Source organism: Somniosus microcephalus, chromosome 3, assembly GCF_052327205.1.
Source record: "Somniosus microcephalus isolate GS21.2 chromosome 3, FLI_Smic_1.0, whole genome shotgun sequence".
Taxonomy (NCBI): Eukaryota; Metazoa; Chordata; class Chondrichthyes; order Squaliformes; family Somniosidae; genus Somniosus; species Somniosus microcephalus.
In genome coordinates, this window is record NC_140989.1 from 294,167,385 (window position 1) to 294,188,044 (window position 20,660).

Here is a 20,660-nt window from a genome sequence, read left to right on the forward strand (position 1 = left end):
AGGAAAAAAAATGTATTGTCTGTGTGTTAATGCAGATTGGAAATATTTACTCTCAGGAGCAAGCATGGGTAAAAATTAATGACCACACAATTAATGCCAAATCACAAACATTCTTTTCCTCAATGTTCAACACACAGAGCAAATTACACTCACAGCCTTGGAACATCAAATGAAACTCATCAATAACTTAAGAAGAGCAAATGAACTCTGTTAAATAAATACATGCCGATAAACCAGGTGAACTACATGATGGTAATGATGGCACATTGTCAGCATTCACCGTCATTACCCCTCTGAAGCTGACTGTAACTTCAGGATTTAGCGCATGTGCAGCTAAACACAGAAATCCTGAAGTTGCAGTCAATCATTCATTGCTCTACCACTGGCTGCACTGTGGCCCCCACCCCTCCCCCCTCAAGCCGGTAATCAGTGAAATCAGTGGAACTGCCGAAAACGTAAGCTTTTCTGCGCTAATCACAGAGTCACAGAAACCCCACAGTGCAGATAGAGGCCATTTCGGCCCATCGAGCCTGCACCGACACATATCCCACCCGATCCCTGTAACCCCTACACCAACACATATCCCACCCTATCCCCGTAACCCCATGTATTTAATCCCCCTAACACTAAGGGTCAATTTATCATAGCCAATCAACCTAACCCGCACATCTTTGGACCGTGGGAGGAAACCCGGAGCAAACCCACGCAAACACGGGGAGAATGTGCAAACTCCACACAGACAGTCGCCCGAGGCCGGATTCAAACCCGGGTCCCTGGCGCTGTGAGGCAACAGTGCTAACCACTATGCCACCGTGCTTATGGCTGTTAAACACCCCATTAAATGTTAAGCCTCGTTGGAATAGGTGTAACTGGGGTTTTAACAGCATATTGATTTCTAGACAACTGTTCTGGCCCTGAAAAACCAGTTCTATATTTGTGGCATGTCAAATTTCTCCATTATGATAAAAACTCCTAGATTTAAAAAAAAACTTTGTTCATGATATTTCAGCTTTAACTAAACCCCATGTGTATGTCCCAATTTTTTTTGCTCTCTGTAACATTTTTTAAAGGTGCAGATAATCAGTTCTTTTTATTTCTTGGTTTGCTGTCTGTGAGAATTCTTCAATGCTACTTAGACAGCTTGATGACATCACTGCTGCTCTTCACTGGAGTTCCCTTTTCACAGCACTACAATCAATTTCGCGTTGAAGAAGCTAAAGTTCTTGCCACAGAAAACATGAGATCTCTGTGGGCAATTTTCTTCAAGGTCAGCGGCGATCGCTGTTGCTTTGCCGCTGACCGCAAATTACGGGTCATGGTTTTGTTGTATAATTTTGCTACCTTAAATTACCTTCTCCAACAGTGTAACTAATAGTTAGTTATTTGTATATACTAATTAATCTTTTATTGTATTGTGCACAGTATAGTAATTCTGCAGGAAAAGTTCAGGTAAACTGAGAAATTTACATTTTGTTTCTTTTCTCAAGTTGTATTTTAATGTTTTTATTTATTTGTTCCTTTCTTTCTTATAGTTTCTATTTAATTTTTCTGCTGGCAGATGTACTTTGAATCTAAATGCATTATTTTTATCTTATATTTTTGCCTACCTGTAAATGACTGTTATTTTTCCCCCTGTCGGTCTTTGTTTAGTTTCTGGCTCTGTTGTTAAACGGTGTCATTTGTTTTATAAGTTGTTGTGAGGATTTAGTGTGAGCTTTTAAAGGCACATGTTTGTTGAATATTGTCCAATGAGAAGCGGAGAGCAGTGGGAGGAGAGGTAGGCCAGGCGGGAGTATATGGAGAATCAGCAAGAGGCTTTGAGAAGTGAGAATAGAGAGAGAGGTTGTGAGCAGGGAGGAGGCAGAAATACACCATGGGTGAGTAAATGAAGAGTTACTGAGAGGGTACGGGATGTAGTAAAGAGAGGTGGGTGGTGTAGGCTCTGAGATGTGGCCAAGAAAACATAGTGTTGGCATGATGGTCAGCAGTGTTCAAGTACTCCAGGGATTGGTTAGAAGCTGAGCGAGGTGGCAAAAAAATAGATGGTGAGTTTTTTGTCAGAACAAGCTTAACCAATAGGCAAAGAATTCACGTGTGGAAAGCATATAAAACTGGGCAACACATGAAAATTGAAGCAATATTTCCCTTTCACCAAACTTAGGCAAATGACAGAGAAGAAAATGCCAGCCAGAGCTGGGCATCTTGCCACAGCACTACACAGTATGGGAGGAGTGAATAGCAAGTGTTATCGTTAGACCATGACCCACTGTCAAAGATGTGACAAACCAAAGAAAACTCAAGATTTTAATATATTACTAATCGGTCTCCCATAACATAGCACATGGGGAGTCAGGAACATGTTCTTTTTTCAGGTGAGACTAGTGGACAATTGCATGAGGTCACACAGTCAAAATTCCCCATTTTAAAGTCATATATTTTGTCCTTATTTTTATATTTCCATTATAAATTCCTTTGTCTACATTTATAATGGAAACACCTCATCAGTGCAGCATCTCCACTAATGGGAAGGTGTAATTACAGTGTGACAAGTTTACCAAGGCAGTTCCATTATAAATGTGGACATAAGAAATTATAATTGTGACGTGAAATGCTTCCAAATGAAAGATTTTTAATATAGATAGATTAGCAAAAGTATGCATAAATGAAATGTTTTAGAGTTATATAATAAACGATAGATTTCACAGTGGCATTTATTAATTACTTTAAAACTTTATTTCCTTTTCAACTTACGCCATTAATTTCTGTGGGGTTTCTGTGGATCTACTGATAAGGTTACAACAGATGATCCTCTACCCACCCCCCTGCCCCCCCCCCCGTGGAAAATCTCAGTGTGCACTCTAGATATCAGCCAACACTGTATATAGCAATATATTAGTTTTTCGTATTTATAGCTGTAAACATTTCATGCAGTGCACTGTTCCACAGAATCCTTGAAGCTCTGTGAATTTGAGGGGAAGGGGTTGGGGGACAATATGATGATTTGCACTCCAATGTTTCACATAGATTTTTGGAGAATTCTATTCAAATAATTGGGATGGGGGGGTGGGAGTTAATTTCGTATGTAGGGTGGGTTTAGAGATGGAATCCTGACTGGGTCTCTATCACTGGAAGAGAGGAAAATTGGTCCTGCTGCAGCAGTTCAAAGCTACCCCAACTTAAAGGACAGAAGTACAGCATTTCCATTAGAAGGTGAGAGATGGAGTTAGAGCTCAGGTAACAATTGCAAAAGCAGAAGAAGTAGCAACATTGCAAGGCTCTACGGTGGCCAAAGCCCCAGATCGTCTGAAGCTGCGGTGGTGGTCACATTGGCAGAGATAATGGCAAGAAGACATAGGCTCTTTGCCACCCAGGAAAGGAAGCGCAAGAAAAAAAGCTGCTGGCAGTTTAGAGGAAGTTGGCTCAAGCGGACAATTCCATGTCGAGCACCCATGAATGGCCATTCTGTGTTGTGAATATTTTATGACATGCTGAAATAATGCTAGAAGTATGACTCCCCTCCACAGCATCTTTCCAGCATTTTCTGTTTTTATTTCAGAACTCAGAGGCATGCCTGAACAGGACATCCATCACCTGTGCACCGATGCACCAACGCACTGCTGATTGACTGATGTCATTAATGTCACTAAAACCTACTTGGAAACATCTGGATGTATAAAAAGGTAGCTGTTGTCACCTATACAAGCACTGATGAGGTTGTGCCCCTGGTTGAAAGAGGCTGCAGACCTAAAAGAAAATTCCTTGGTCTGTAGCCCCTGTGGCGTGGATAGCTGCAGGTTGGGTGTTGCTTGTATGCATTATGCCCCATTCGCTCCTCCTCCATGTACTCATCACCCTCCTCCTCAAAGCACAAGAGCAGATCCATCACTTCCCTAAACAGAACACTTTAAATTGCCAGAACAATCCAGCAAATACCTTTCAATGCAGAGATTTTGCAACTTTAAGTATTGCAAGTAACTACAGTACCAGCTAAAACAGTGTTGCAGGATTGCTACCCTATGATCTGATTCGGGGAAAAAAGGATATACGTCATGCAGCCACCTTTATAGTGGCGATGATCTCTATGGGCAGTACATGGGCAGGAGGTCAAGGAAATATCATCCACACGCTCCCCGACTTCACCGTCATGCATCAGTGCGGGCTTTGAGATGGCAGATCGGTAATGTGGGGTTGCAGGGGGGAAATTGAGGTAGCCATTTTTTTAAGGGTGCTGTTTCGATGGAATGCCTCTCCGTGCCACTTAACTTGGCAGACCACCTCTATACCACTTGAAAATGAATGATTTTAGCGAGGAAAAACTAGCCTTGTTGTCAGCTATTACAAATAATGGTTAAAAGTAGAAGAGGAAAGGATATATGTATTTGCGTATAAGGAAGTACATTTTCTTACACCACCCTCTTTTTAAAAATTTATTTTGAGGGTAAGCCCTCTTCAGTTTCTCTCCTATTTTCCTTCCTTGCACCATAACTGGTTATGAGTCAGTTGAGTGACCTGCTGCTGACCTCTGCAAAGTCATTCTGAACCTGCTAGTGTGAGGGCAGTATGAATTTTGACATTCCCTCTAATTTTTCTTCTCACTTCCTTCCCCCATTGGGAAGTGAAGTATGTGGGAGTATTATGGTGCTAACTTCACCTGCCTATCTGGTATAGATCATCATCATATAGTCAGCATCAAACCAGCAACAGTCAGCTGGGAGATGGTGGACCAACTAAACACTGATAAAACTAACTGCTGTTAAGTAAGTATGTTATTCATGATGCAAGAAACCTCCAAATACTTCAGTACATAATTTTCATTTCCAGCACTTCAACCTTTCTTCCAGTTCTCCGGCACAGGAATAGAAAATCACGTGACCACTGGAAATTTTGGAATTTTTGCCAATTATCAAAACCTAAACAAAGTGAGATCTACTTAGTGCTGACCGACTTTTGTCCCATGTGAATCTGTAGAACAGATATTAAAATGCCCTCCAAGTAAAAATACTGCATTGAATCAGAAGACTGTAAATGACCTAATTATGTCTTGTTTGATAATTGCAGCACAAAAGGTTAGAATAAAACCACTGACAGGTACATATGTTCCTAAATCATTACATTACATAACATCATGTTCACTATCTGATCCAGTTATATGGGATTATGGCTCTAATGTAGAAATGCAGGGTGTCAGATTGAATAAAGCATTAGGCAATGACTTCATGTCTCAGTTGGCACTTTGTACCCTATTCAAACATGGAATCAATGTGTTCCCACAGTATAGTTAGCAGATAGTTGACTTTAAAATGTGATTATTTTTAAAGAATACTGCTTTGATAATTAAATAATTTTCTAAAATATTGGTATTGTGTGGGAATTAACATCTGTTAGCTAATCAATGGGATTAACTGATTTTTATTAATTATCTATTAACATTATTATAATTCATACAATGCAATGAATAATCCTGTCACTGTGCTATATGAACCTCTTTTATTAATTATGCAATTGATAACTTGTATTCATCGATATCAAACGAAATCATTTATTAATCTCATTACAGGTGAAAAAAGCCATAAAAAGGCAAATTGTTTTCTTTGTTTAATATATCAGGGCATTGCCTACAAAAGAAATGAGGTGATGATGAATCAGTACAAGATACTGGTTAAGCCACCGTTGGAGTATTGTTTGCAGTGTTGGCCACCTCAGTGGTCATGCAAAAGTGGCTGTTTAGATTTATTAGAATGATACCAGGAATGAGAGAATATAATTATGATGAGAGACTTGTCTGTATTTATTCATAAGAGCACAGAGGGTAAGAGGGTCTAATAGAAGTATGCAAAGTTTTGAAAGGGTTTGAGAGGATAAGTACTGTAGTGAAAGGTCATTTCCACCGTGTGGTGAATCAGTAACAAGGGATAATAAATTTTGGATTAGAACTCGGACATCAAGGGGGAGATTAAAATAACTATTTCACAAAGATTTATTGGAGAGTGGCTGCTCTTGAAGCTGAGACAATCATGGCATCTAAAATGGAATTAGATAAACATTTAAAGAGGAAAAATATTGACGGATAAAGGAAAAAGTAGGGTAATGGGACTAGAGTAGTTAGTTGCAATGTGGAGCTAGCACTGACACAGACATGAGGGCCTGAATGGCCTCCTTCTGTGATATAACCTAGAAATTACTATTGACAATATTAACTTATGAACAGTTAGTGCATTCATATATCATTCCTCTATCTGGACAGCAATATCTACACTTTTAATTCTCTAGGCTTATGATTCTACCATAGGCAATTCTGAACAGCTTCAGGACAGAATAATTCATTTGATTATTTTGTTTTTTTAGAATACATTTTCTTTCCTTTTTTTCATGAAAACACTGACCCTTGCTGGGCTGGGTTCCTCTAGTCCCTCACCTCAGAAGCCAATCTTCATGTGTGAGCCCAGGCAGTAAGGATAGCTGACATTTTAATCATAAAGAGCATCAAAGCTGAAATTTTCACCAATCTTCACAGATGTCTTGTTTCTAGCAACCAGGAGCTGTTTTTCCCTCTCTGCACTCCAACTTCTGTCCCAACTGAGATTAGTTAATTCAGCACACACTTGGGAACATAGGACCAGGAGTAGGGCATTCAGCCCCTTGAGCCTGCATTCAGCTAGATCATAACAGATTTGTACCTCAACTCCATTTACCAGCCTTTGTTCCATACACTGGTCTTCCACACCAAAATAGTGACTTAAAAATAATTCAACAATTCTAAATTCTAAATGACTTGTGCAATATTGGCCCTGAATTTCCGATTGGAGGCTTCCTGCAGGCGGATGCCTCAGATCGAAAAAAAATCTACGAACCTACCTGCTGGTTCCGTAGATCCTGAGGTTTCCGATCCTGGGCCTCTCCTGTTGGAAACGCGCAGAGGCCCACATATCCCAGGAGCGCAGGCGGTTCGCAAGCACCCCTGGGATGATGTGGGCCAGGAGAACCAATCAAAGAAGGGAATCCCCCTTCATACTTTTGACAGTTCTCTACGCACAGAACTGTCAAAAGTATGAATGGGATCATATTTAAAAACACACTAAAACATTAAATAACTTTTTAAACAACATTACATAATTAAAATTACATTTAATTAAATATTTTTTTAATGTAATTCTTTGGGAAAAAAATTTAATGTTTTTACGGGGCTAAAAATAAACTTTCCTTTTTGAAGAGTATTTTTAATTTATAAATGATTATCAAATTTAATTTTTCTATTTTTCAACACTCTTAAGCTGGTAAAAGCAGGCCTTACGCCGTTTTCATTACGCTTTTACCAGGCGTAAGAATTCTGTGGCCTTTTAGCGGGCGGAAGTCGTGCAAAAAGCGCAACTCTCCTCCCGCAGAGGCCCTTCTCCAGGGCAGGTGGATGATCTGTCAAGAGAATTCGTGACAGATCGCAAGTGCCGGTTTTCAGCATGTGTGCTTTGCATGTCTGAAACCGGCACTTGCGAGGCCCCTACGGGTGCGTACACACCTCGTACCCACCCGTGCGGTAGGAAAGAAAGGCCCTTTATATGAATTCAGCATTAGCGGAGCAGGCTCAAGGGGCCAAATGGCCTACTCCTGCTCCTATTTCTTATGTTCTTATTAAACAGGCCCTCTAGAAACCAAAGTTAGGAGACACAGTAAGCTGTGTAGATGGGAGTAGGAAATTACAAAGGGACATAGACAGATTAAGTGAGTGGGCAAAACTGTGGCAGATGGAGTTCAATATGGGGACATGTGAAGACATCCACTTTGATTCTGAGAAAGAAAACTGGAATATTTTCTTAATGGTGAGAGACTATGAGCTGTGGAGGAGCAAAAGGATTCGGGTGTCCATGAAAAACAAATCACTAAAAGCTATTGAACAGGTACAAAAAGCAATCAAAAAGGCAAATGGAATGCTGGCCTTTATCTCAAGAGAGTTGGAATACAAAAGGGAGGAAGGTATGTTTCAGTTGTACTGAGCATTGGTCAGACTCCAGCTGGAGCACTGCGTTCCGCTTTGGGCACCACACCTCAGGAAAGATGTATTGGCCTTTGAAGGAGTATAGCGCTGATTCACCAGAATATTATCAGGGCTTAAAAGATTAAATTACAAGGCCAGGTTGCATAAACTTGACTTGTATTCCTTTGAGTTTAGAAGGTTGCGGGATGATCTAATCAAGGTGTTTCAAATGATTAAATGATTCAATAAGGTAGATACAGAGGGGGTGATTTTTGCTGAATAATTTAGGCGCTAAAGAGCCTCCGAGGTGGCCAAGATGGGGTCTTAAGCTGGAACGGTTTAGCCAGCGTTTAGCGCAAGATGGCATCTTGGTAAAGGAGTTGAAGCCAGCGCCAGGAACGGCTGCCCGGAGGTTCGTTAAACAGCTGATTGCCATTTAAAATGCCAGCCAGCGCTCATTAAAGAGGCTGCATGGCATTTTGGTGGCTAGCGCTTCAACTAACGCACGTTGATGTAGATTTCAGACGCTACTTAAAGGGATACTCATCATTTCATATTCATTGCTGCTGGAGCTGTCAAGAGGACCAGGTACAGCAGCACCAGGAGAGGGACAGGAGGGAGAGGTAAACTCCTTCCCCCCTGCAGGAACAGGACATCCCTCCTCCTCCGGACCTTCTCCACCAGGACCTCCAGTGCTGCAACCGAGAACCTGTGTGCTCTCTTCATCGGTCCCGGAGCCATCCTGCAACATACTGCTGTGTGCCAGTCAGAGCACTCCACACATTCAGTGGAAGTGGGTGAGAGGAACCCACACATACTGCTCCATGAAAATTGCGTCTAATCAGCACTTGAGTGATAAACCTGCAGCTTTCTGGTTTAGCGTCTCCAGCCAAGTTCAAATTATGGTAATCAGCAATTAGGACCAAAATTGTGTGCTAAATCTGGACTTTCAAACATGCTAATCTTATTAGCACAGCATCCATTTAGCACCTGTTTCTGCCTTTTCACCAAAGTAACCCCAGAGAAACTATTTCCTTTGGTGGGGCAATCCAGAACAAGAGGGCATAATCTTATAATTAGAGCTAGGCCATTCAGGAATGAAATCAGGAAGCACTTTCTCACAATGGGTAGTGGAAGTCTGGAACTCCCACCCCCAAAAGGCTGTGGATACTAGGACAATTAGAATTTTCAAAACCGAGATTGATAGTTTATTTTAGGTATGGGTATTAAGCGATATGGAGCAAAGACAGGGAAATGGAGTTAAGATACAGAGCAGCCATGATCTAATTGAATGGCAGAACAGGCTCAAGGGGCTGAATGGCTTACTCCTGTTCCTATGTTCCTATAAATTATGGATTGCTCTACAGAGAGCCAGCAAGGACTCGATGGGCCAAATGGTCTCCTTCTGTACCGTATGACTCTACGGGGGAAAAATTGAGTCGTGTCCCCTTTGGGGCGCTAACTTCGCCGCCCCATAAAAATGAGCACCCCCATGGTCAAAATTCATCGGTAGCCCCCCAAGAGGGAAGCGGGGTGCTACTGGAAGCGGCCCGCCTTCCACTTGGGGCACTGCGAGTGAATATCGCGGTGCTATGTGGCGCTGCGGCACATCACGTCGCGGTACTGCAGGCTTTCCTCTCCTTCTTAAAGGGGAGGGGCCTTGCGCAGCGCGACCCGGGGTCCAGCTGGGCCACCAGGGATCGGAGTGCCGGCAAAAGAGCCCGGCACTCAAGAGAAGTGCTGGGCTCATGGAACGCAGCCACCACTCCACGGGGTGGCGGGGGGGGGCTTCAGAGGAGGCCGGGGACGGCAGAGGGGACAGGTGCTGGCAGGTGACCAGCAACAAAAATGGCCGCCCGGCACCTTCCCTTTAATTAGCGCCGCCACGGCCACAGGTAGGCCCCCCCTGACCCCGTCGGACATAGCGTCTGGCGGTAAGTCGGGGGCACTACCGAAAATCGCGGCCGGGACGCTGCACACAGTGATGATGTCATCGCTGTCGGCGCAGCGCTGCGGGGCACTAACGGTTACCGCCGCTGCTAACCTCCCACTGAATTGGCGGCACCGCACCCGGGCACTAGTTGCTTTGCACCCCGTTAGTGCACTAACAGGAGGCGCAAAACAACCAAATTTTTAGGCCTATGACTCTATGTAGCAGTATGTCTAGGTTTGAGGGGTATCTAAATATCTAAGTATCTAAATATCTAATATAAAAAGGCATTTGTTTTCAAAAAACTAACCATTTTAAACTGTTTAAAAGCAGTTTTCTTGTCTTGGGCTTCAAGAGCACCCACTTAACGGCTGGCTTTTTACCTAACTAGGTGAGCAAACTTGGTGCTAATTGGCTGTTAACTAAACTATTGGTTTTTTTGTTAAGTATTGGCATTTACAGTACAGGAAACTTTGTGCTATCCGGCACCGACGGGACCGAGCTGTTGCCGTTCCCTCAAAACTGCTGGACAAACCAGCGCTAATGTTGAAACATACGGAGATTTTGAGCTCTGTATCTGGCAACAAACCCTGTTGCTTAACAGCTTCTAAACAGTCCAAGCGTCTCTGTAGCTTAGCAACAGCTTCAGCGAGACCTTGCAGAGCTTGACTGTTGAGAAAAAAGCAACGAAAAGAAAAAAAACCTAACGAAACGGCTCCTGATTTTTGCCGATGGCTCGAGCATTCCGGACAGTTAGCCTCCGGATAACACAAAGTTTCCTGCATTGTGTTTCCTAGTATGGTGAACAGAGGCTAAGCATTAAACGTACTTAACAAACTAGGTTTTCCTATGTAAAATTACTTTAAAATTGCTAGTCTGTTTAAAGTGACAGTAGTCCCAGTAAACTGTTGATCACCCCAGCTTTCATGCCTGTCACTGAAAGCATGACAAACTGTGACTGGGGTGCTTCTGAGGAAGGTTTGACATCAGTTAACACTAAGTCTTAGTGGTGCCATCAGGTCTGCTGTTCCATATGCACTAATCTTCTGGCAAAGCAAGGTGCATTCACTCTGTCTGCAACTGCAGCTGTGTGGTACTGTTAGGGAGGGGCACAGAACAACTGCCTGATATTTCTCCATTGGTCTTCCTCTTCCAAACACCTCAGATATGTGCAGGGAGCAAAAAGAAGAACAACGGCACAAAGGCTCAAACCTAATTGCCAGAAGCAAAATAGAAAAATGCTTATGAAATGATTGGGATACACATTTTAATATTAATGGCCCAGTAATTCCTGTCACAACGCGTGAGTACGGACGGGGTACTCACGCGTGTGCCCGGAGGAATTGCCGGTTTTCAGCATGCACAGCGCATGCGCTGAAAACCGGCATTTCCTGTCCTCTGACCCAAGGGGTTAAGAGGCAGAACGCGCGCGACTGCACAGGCAGCGCGTGCGCAGTGAAATTCCTTTTTTTTTTTCAGAGTTGCGCGTGTGTAAAGGCCTCCGGTCTTTACGCATTGAAAAACCACACGTAAGTACTTAGTTTTTCAGGTAAGTGGGCTTTTAGTACAATTGAGAATTTTTTTTCCACAGATTTGTTATTTTTAAAGAATTTACAGTAAGGTAAGTTTAGATTTAGCCCCGATTTTTTATATAATTTTTTTTTTCAAATTTTAAAATTATTGTTTAAAATAGTTTTTCAGAGTTCTTCATTGTTCATTTAAGTAGTGCAATGTTTTTTTAAATTTTCTTTCAGGTTTAAGTAGTGTTTTGGGGCCAGGAGTTTTCATGAGTTTGACAGCTCTTACTGTCAAACTCATGAATGAGTTTCCCCTCCCCTGATTGGCTGCACAGTGCTCACCTGATCCCAGCCGGCACATCGCACTAACTACGCCGCTGGATCAGGTAAGCACATCGCGCCGACATCTGAACCGGACCAGTGACAGGAAATGCAAGCAGGCCCGCGCTTCAGATGTCAGTGCGCAGGGTGAATGCACATCGGGGGCTTGCACGCGCGGCAAGCTCCCGATCCTAATTTCAGGGCCATTGTGTCTTTTCTGTGACTTTCTGTATATTTACTGTAACCGAGCGTTTCACATTGACATAATTATATATGAACATCCTACAGGCCCGCGTATTGGGAAATGGCGAAAAGGTTAACCCCACCCCTAAATTAATATTTCAATGCACTCCCTCCTGTTGTTTCCAAAGTCAGCCGGAAGTTACGCATCACTTAAAGTGGGCGAAGATCTGGCTTTGTGGATTTCCGTCCATTTATGATCGGGATCCCCTGATTTTCCTTGCAGATTGGGCCATGCCAGTTGGAAAATCTAGTCTAGTGTGTAGTCAATAGCCAAATATAATATGGACTCCTATAGTGTAATTGGAAAAACACTCAATGGCTTAAATCTCCAAAGACTGACAGGTTGTGTTAACCCCAGAATTGTATTAATGGAATATGAAAAGTTGATCTGAGCTAAAGGAAAATGCATCTCATTAGTAGTTTCTCCATTAGCCTAACAGACACTTCAGAACTTGACCTTCTATATTCCCAAACCAGTAAGTGTCTCCTGGTTATGTCAAATTATATTCAGTACAGTATTATGTCCTCAATCGATAGCAGATCCTAACTAAAGGATACATTTAACTGTAGGATATATTAAGTTTTCTTCTTACCTGATGGGGATATATGCTTCCAAGTTATGGTGGGCTCTGGTTTTCCACTTGCTAGACAAAAAAGAGTGACATTGCTGAATTCATTCACGACAGAGCCAGTAGAGATGTCAAAAATTGTTGGAGGAACTAAAAAGACAAAGAGGGAAGACAGTTAGATAATGTTTATTGGGTCATTATTCAATCAAATTTTAACTGATGCAAGTTAATGGGCATTGACACTAGTTGCTGACAACAGCTGAATCCTGATAAGCATAGAACTAAGCAGTCAATAAATATTAGATTTTTATCAGGATTTCCACAGATGCGAGTACTGAATGACCTGCAGCAACCCATTTAATCACAACCTTCTGGAACTGAACTCCAAAATAGAAACAATGCAATTCATACACAACAAAGTAATGGAGGGGATTTTAACCCTACCCACTGGATGGAAAATGAGTGGGTGGGCAGTTAAAATGCCCTGGGCTACTAACCCGCTGGGAAACTGCCTAGTTGTAGCTGGCTAAGGTGCCCAGTCAAAGACAGTAAAGTGCTAATTTACATATGCTAATCAGGGTCCAATTACATCAACGGGCCCTGACAGCAATTTTTACTTTGGCTTGAGTGGTGAAACCGCCACGACTGTGGTGAAGGCCAGAACCAGGAGTGTTCTCCGGGCTCACAAGGAAAGTTTAAGCCTCCCCTGCCCTGGACTCCCCTCCATCACTACCATGAGACCCCCTTCTTCACACTTACCTGAGTGTCGCGGGGCAGGCCGTCGCCAGCTGGGTTTCTGGAGGCCAGCAGCGGCTTCCCGCCCACTTCCTGCTAATTCTGGGCAGGAAATAGACTGGCGACCTGTTAATGAGACCCGCTGGTTAAATCTGCCGTTACCTCAAACTGCCGAGGGTGGGCAGGAAGCTAACGGACACCCGCAGTTTCCCGCCAGAAACTGTTGATAGTTAAAATCACCCGCAATATTTTAGAAAAATGTGCAAAAAGTGAAAGAGTAGACTAATTCAAATCCACAGTTCAACCAAACTGTGAAATGTTGCCAAATTTGATATAGAAATGGGTGATAAAAGTACAAATTTGTCACACAACATACATTTAGCATTATACAATCCAATTTACTTCCTCCTTTTTGGCCAACTATTTCTTCTGTACCGCTCCCTTGACGGTATTGGCTCCTTCCTGGGAAACATTTTCATGGTTTCTAGCCACCATCCAATATCTTGCACTAATGACCATTCTACACGTGCAAACATATATACAGGAAACTCTTTGGTATCCGGCACTGACGGGCCCGGCGTGTTGCCGGTTGATCAAAAGTTCCAGATGACGGAGAGGGTTATCTACCGAGGCTATTTTTAACAAAGAAAAATAAAAAAATCAAGAAATGTGCAGTATACAGTAATTGGGTACTCAGCTACAGAATGTTGTGTTAAATGGATGGTGGAAGGTGCTTGATTAAGTACAGTACTGCCAGTTGAGGGTAATGCAATGCAATGACTACCAGCAGCGTGGGAGACACACAGTACCCCTGTAAAATGGTGGATCAGAAGAGACTACCGGCAGCGCGGGAGAGTCAGACTCCTGTTACAGGGCTATTGAGGTGTTCCGACTTCCGACAGCACCAAGAAGCCGAGTAGTGGCAGTTTGGAGAACTACCCCCACTGACTAACTCGGCCACCGCGGGAGACTCGGACTCGGCAACATTGCCGGTTATTGAGGTGTTGTTTTCGGAGTGAGAATTTTGCCAGTTAGTAGAGAATTCCGGATATTTAGGTGCCGTTTAAACAAGAGTTTCCTGTAGCTTGTGTTGTTGACAAGCTGAGTCTTCACATCCACACACACACAAACTTCTAGAAGGATTCACTAGATAGCAATCAGGAAAAAGAACACAGGGGCACTGTAGCCAATTATAGCAGCCTAATTGCCAAAATAGCTGAGATCAAGTTACGTACCTCCAATGTCCTGGGACACTCTCTCCCTTTCCACCTCCTGCTCAATGCGATATCCCTGCCAATGTCTGCTACACCCATCTCTCTGACAAAAATATATGTGTTCTATTCACTTCTTGAGCTTGAGCACAGAGCTTGGAGACAGAGCTGGGGAAATTGCAATCGGAGTGAATCGCAGAGTGGAAGCTGGAAATTTGGTGATAGTAGGAATTTGGTGGAGAGGAGGAAGGCGGTTTCTCACGTCCAACTCAAAAGAAGGAGTGGAGCCACAGAACTCGAGGACTCTAAGTTAAGTATCTAATACAGGAAACTCTTTTTTATCCGGCACCGATGGGACCGACGTGGTGCCAGTTGATCAAAAAGTCCGGATTACAGAGAGGTATACTTACTAAGGTACGAGAGCCCCATACACGGCCACAGATCCAGGCATCCCTGTTGCATGGCAACAGGTGCAGGAACCCCGGTTACACGGCCACAGATCCAGGCATCCCTGTTACACGGCCACTAATATGAAGTAAAACTTACCTGAACCTACTCCTGAATTTTGCCGGTTAAGAGAGATTTCCGGTTATTTAGGTGCCGGTAAAAAGAGAGTTTCCTGTATTTAGTTTCTTTGTATTTAGTATCTCAGTAGTTCTTGTTAAGCTTGAGTAAATAATTTAGTCTTTGGCTAGTTTGCTTTGAGGAGCAAATTGCAGTGTAGTTTAAACCTAGTTAACAGCAATTACAGGAAACTTTGGTTTATCTGGAGGTTGTATGGCCGGAAACTTTGCTCTAACGGCAGAAATCAGCAGCCGTTTTAGTTAGTTTTTTTTTCTTCTCCTAGCATTCTGTTAGCAGGCAGGCTCTGGAAAGCGTCTTTGGAGCTTCGCAACAGCTTCAGAGACGCTTCAAGGTACGGGCCGAGTGTTTACGAGCTGTTGCTGAGCAACAGTGTTTGTTGTCAAATACGGAGATTTTCATCTCCGTATGCTTCAACTTTGACTTTGCATGTCCGGCACTTTTGATAGATCGGCAACACGCCGGTCCCGTCGGTGCCGGATATCAGAACTTTTCCTGTATATAAATCACCTTGTATCTAAGTAGTTTATTTAAGTTTCTAATTAAAATGGAGGGGCAGCTACGAGAGTGATCAGCACAGAGTGTCTTGAACTCAGTGCACTTAAACAGAGTATTGAAACTTGGGAATTTGCAGAGAGTGGGAATTTGGAGCAGAGGGGGAAGAAGGTGCTGCATTTTGCCTCCAATACTTGTAGTGTTTTGCGGTACAGGTAAATATTTAATTTCATCTGTCTAGAACTTAAATTAGATCTGGCAATTAGTTAAAAACTAAACTGTAAGCTAAGCTAAGCTAATTAAATACATAGGGGTAAAAATTGGGTAATGCCCCCTTTGGTATGCTACCTTCGCCAGGGTGCTAATTTTAACGCCCCAAAAAAGTTAGTGCCCCTGCGACCGATTTTCCCAGGTAGCGCCCCAAGAGGAAGGAGGGGTGCTACTGGAAGCGCCCCAATCTCTCTTGGGGAGCTGCGAGCCAATATCGTGGTGCGATGTGCCGCAGCGCCATGCGCTGTGGCACGTCGCACCGCGGAACTGCAGGCCCTCCTCCCCTTATTAAAGGGGAGGGGCCTGGCGCAGTGCATCCCGGCACCCAGCTGGGCCACGAGGGATCGGGAGTGCCGGGCTCACGGAGAGCAGCCGGCACCCTGCAGGGGGGCTTCACGGGGGCCGGGGACAGCAACGGGGGCAGGTGCTGGCAGGCGGCCAGCAACAAAAATGGCCGCCCGCCACCTTCCCTTTAACTAGCGCCGCCCCGGCTGCAGGTAGGCCCCCCTGACCCCGGCGGACATAGCATCCGGCGGTAAGTCGAGGGGCGCCACCCAATATTACAAACGGGGCGCGAGTGGGGAGCTGCGCGTGGCGCTGATGTTATCGCCGGCGGCGTAGCGCTGCACGGCGCTTACAGTTAGCGCTGCCGCTAACCTCCCGCTGGATTTCGCGGGAGGCGTTAGCGGCGCTGCACCCAGGCACTGGTTGATTTGCGACTCGTTACCGCCCTCTTAGGGTGCTAACGGGAGGCGCAAATCAACCAAATTTAGCCCCCATAAACTTTAATTAATTAAATAATTAAAGCAAGGTTATAAAGGGATGGCAGTGCAGGTGGTGTGCCGCAACTGCAGCATATGGGAGTTTGTGGAGAGCATTGCGATCCCGGACAACCATGCCTGTAGTAAGTGTCTGCAACTCGATGAACGTCAGCTCAGAGTTGTTGAGCTGGAGTCCGAGGCATCAGGGAGGGGGAGAGTTATATGGACACTTTGACCAGGAGGCAGTCACACTCCTTAGGTTGGGTAGTAGTACAGGTCTAGTTCGTGGTCAGGGACAGGAGGGTGTGACTGCAACTCAGGCAGGTAAGGTGGCCCCAGTTACAGTGCAGGAGGAGCCTCGGCCTTTGCTTAAACATTAAAATAGAAAAAGAATTACTTACAAATAAACTAAAAGGTAAAACTAAAATACAAAAATAAGAGCGAATGTGGAGGAAATGTGAATGAAAATATTAAAAAGGAAAATAGAGTACAGTATTTAAAGATTAAAATTTTTAACTTTTCAAAAAAACAGTTCTGATAGCAGAGTAGATTTATTGCTGTAATTGTATCAGTCTTACGCTCTGAGAAACTGCCCTTAACTCCGACACTCTGTTTCATCTCTTCTAACCAATTTTTAATCCCATTTGCTAACCTTCCATTAATTCAATACCCCTTGATCTTCTTCAATAATCTCCTGTGTGATACCTTCAATAATCTCCTGCTTGGTACCTTGTCAAAAGCTTTCTGAAAGTCCACATATGCCACATCCACTGCAATTCCCCATCCACCATACCTGTCACCTCTTCAAAGAACTCTACGAGATTTGTCAAGCACAATCTTGCTTTGAGGAATCTGTGTTGGCTGCTTCTAATTATTTCCTCTTTATCTAGATATTTAGTAATTTCATCTTTAATTAAATATTTCAAATTTTTCCCTACTACAGATATCAATCTAGCTGCCCTGTAATTATCTGGATTAGCTTCACCTCCCTATTTGAAAATGCATATTACATTGGAAACTCTCAATCCTCCAGCACACATCCATTCTCAATAGAACCCTGAAGTATAATTTCTAGGGAATTCTGCTATTTCATCTCCCATTTCCCTCAGAATCCTTGGATGTATCACGGCACTTTGTCCTCCTTTAGATTAATGAAATGATCTATTACTGTATTTTCTTTTTATTTAAAGGGTAGGATGATACATTCAACTGCCAGCTACCCATTACTCACCTGAAAATTTTGTGGGGGCCTTGTACATCCATTTGTCCACAGAATATGTTGATAGGGTGAGATGAAGTAGGGTGGGAGGAGGCTTGTGAGGAGCATAAATGCTGGCATAGACCTGTTGGGCCGAATGGCCTGTTTTTGTGCTGTAAAGTCTATGTAATTCTTTGAATTACTGCCATCCAAAATTAGAAGGAGGCTGTTTAAATATGCAAATGAGAGTCCGATGCCTGCATCCGCTCCGCCTCCCAACAGGTCTGACCTGCCCGGCTGAATGCATGCAGTGGCCACCGATTTTGGGTCTGAACAGATTGGCAAGCTGAGCGGAGTACCCGTTTAGTGCTCGCAGCTTACCGAGAAATGTTAATGAGACCCAAACTTTAAAATGGTTTAGACTTCCTGACTGCCTCGTTGGGTGAGCCGGCTTTTAACTTGAAAAAACCGCGCTTGCGCAGACTTCTGAATGCGTCGCGCGGCCCAAAAAAGAATTGCAGGGGACATTGTTGAGCGGTGTGTAAATCCGGCATTCCACCTGATCCCGTCTGTTAGGGGTTAGGTTAACATTACCCCCACTATGTTTCTACATTGCTTTGTGAGCTGTGTAGAACCATTACTTCATGAAATCTGATGCTTAGAAAGTGTCAATTTCCAATCATTGTCAGAGGTAAGGGGGTCGATTTTAGGTCAGGTGCGGGATATTGGCGGGTTCCCCGAATTTAGTGATTCCGACACGATTGCAAATGGGTCTGTGAGATTGATGCAAATTTAACACAATTGGCCAATTGATTTCCAGCGTGTGGGAAGCCTTGGCAATTGAGTATTTCCAGTCAGAAAGTCGCAGAATATGACGTCATCATTGCTGCTGCTTCTAAGGTCCACAGCAATCCTTGCTTCCTCTGCAGGCTCCCAAACTTCACCATTAAGATGGCACAGGAGTCTGCAGGAGCAACGGCCAGTGGGAGGGCCAGATCTGCCCCCAAATTTGATGAGGCTTCACTCCAGGCATTACTGGATGGTGCTAGGACCCACAGGGAGGCCCTGTTCCCTTCTTCAGGGAGGAAGAGGCCTCCCAGTCAGACCAAGGCTGTGTGGCTACAGGTGGCAGGTCAAGTCAACTCCTTGGGGCTCACACCAAGAACGTGGTTGCAGTGCAGGAAAAGAGAGCTCGCAATAAAAGAGAACAAGCGAGGACAGGAGGAGGGCCACCATCAGTAGCCCACCTCACCCCCTGGGAAGAGGCGATCCTGGAGATCGTACAACTGGAGGATGAGGCGCAAGTGGGGGATGGACAGACGGGTGCATCACAGCAAGCTGGTGGCAGAATAGTTTTCCATCTCTCTCATTGGCATTTCATGAGTTGCTGATAATGATTCTGAAGCTATAACAGATGGACCTATGCATCTGCAACATACAATGTGCATGTAACTTTGACCTCACATCTCCAACTCTTTCCTTCACTCCCCCACAGGACCATTGAACAGGACCATTGAGCACCAGCGCAGACACTCACACCTCAGTGGGACCTTCGGGTACAAGAGTACTGTTGTCACCTGGTGCACCACAGCTCACAAGTGAGCATCAGCAGATTGTGGAGACAGGGATAGCAATGGGGAGTCCTAGTCGGAGGGCGCAGGACTCTGCCAGCTCGGCTCAGCTGCATGTCGACCCTCTGCCTCTGGGTCCATCCATAAGATCAGCGGTGCTGCAACTTCAGGAACAGATGCAGGAGTCTCTGGCAGGTTTTGTCTCCAGGGTAGCTGTGAGTGTGGAGCAAATGGAGGAGTCCATCGTGAACATGAGCAGAGCCTTTGTGAAGTCATTGGCGCATGAATGCATCACCATGGAAAAGATGGCAACCTCCATGGAGGAGATAAGTCGCCAGGGTATGGAAAACATTGTGAGTGTTCATAATAGAATGACATCTCTTCAGGAGCGATGGGCATCTATTGAACAGAGAAACCAGACCTTCATGGAAGTCCTTCCGAGTAGGACTGCCAGTGCAGATACGGGTCCCCATGGCCTCCCTGATGTGCAGCAAGGTGCTCTCAAGCCACTTGCAAGCGCTGGCCCGTTCTGGCCTGTGCAGCTTCAGGTGGGTGAGCAGCAGCCTGGCGCTCCTGTTGCTGCTGCTGTTGTTCCTGGTTCTGCTGGTGCCGCGGCTGGTGTTCGCGCTCATCTAATGCCCAGAAGGGAAGGAAATAAATGGCTCCCATGCTTCTGGTGTATAGAAACATAGAAGATAGGAGCAGGAGTAGGCCATTCGGCCCTTCGAGCCTGCTCCGCCATTCAATGAGATCATGGCTGATCATCCAAATTCAGTACCCTGTCCCTACCTTCTCCCCATATCCCTTGATCCCTTTAGCCTTAAGAAACATATCCAACTCTTTCTTGAATATATTTAATGAACTGGCCTCCACTGCCCTCTGTGGCAGAGAATTCCACAGGTGCCACCTCTCTCTGGGTGAAGAAATTCCTCCTCATTTCAGTCCTAAATGGCTTACCCCTTATCCTTAGACTATGACCCCTGGTTCTGGACTCCCCGGCCATCAGAAACATCCTTCCTGCAACTAGTCTGTCCAGGCCTGACAGAATTTTAAAGGTTTCGATGAGATCCCCTCTCAAACTTCTAAACTCCAGTGAGTATAAGCCCAATCAACACAATCTCTCCTCATACGTCATTCCTGCCATCCCAGGTATCAGCCTGGTGAATAATCGCTGCACTCCTTCCATGGCAAGAACGTCCTTCCTCAGGTAAGGCGACCAAAACTGCACACAATATTCAAGGTGCGGTCTCACCAAGGCCCTGTACAACTGTAGCAAGACATCCTTGTT

The 20,660-nt window shown here is 44.4% G+C and overlaps 1 protein-coding gene across 1 annotated transcript in view; it reads right to left on the reverse strand.

Annotated features, from left to right (window-relative positions):
- negr1 (neuronal growth regulator 1) overlaps nt 1-20,660 on the reverse strand; it is an 828,235-nt gene that overhangs the window by 200,633 nt on the left and 606,942 nt on the right. Inside the window, exon 3 of the mRNA XM_085982785.1 lies at nt 12,574-12,699. Coding sequence (XP_085838911.1) covers nt 12,574-12,699 — 126 coding nt within the window. The remainder of the gene's footprint in view (nt 1-12,573; nt 12,700-20,660) is intronic.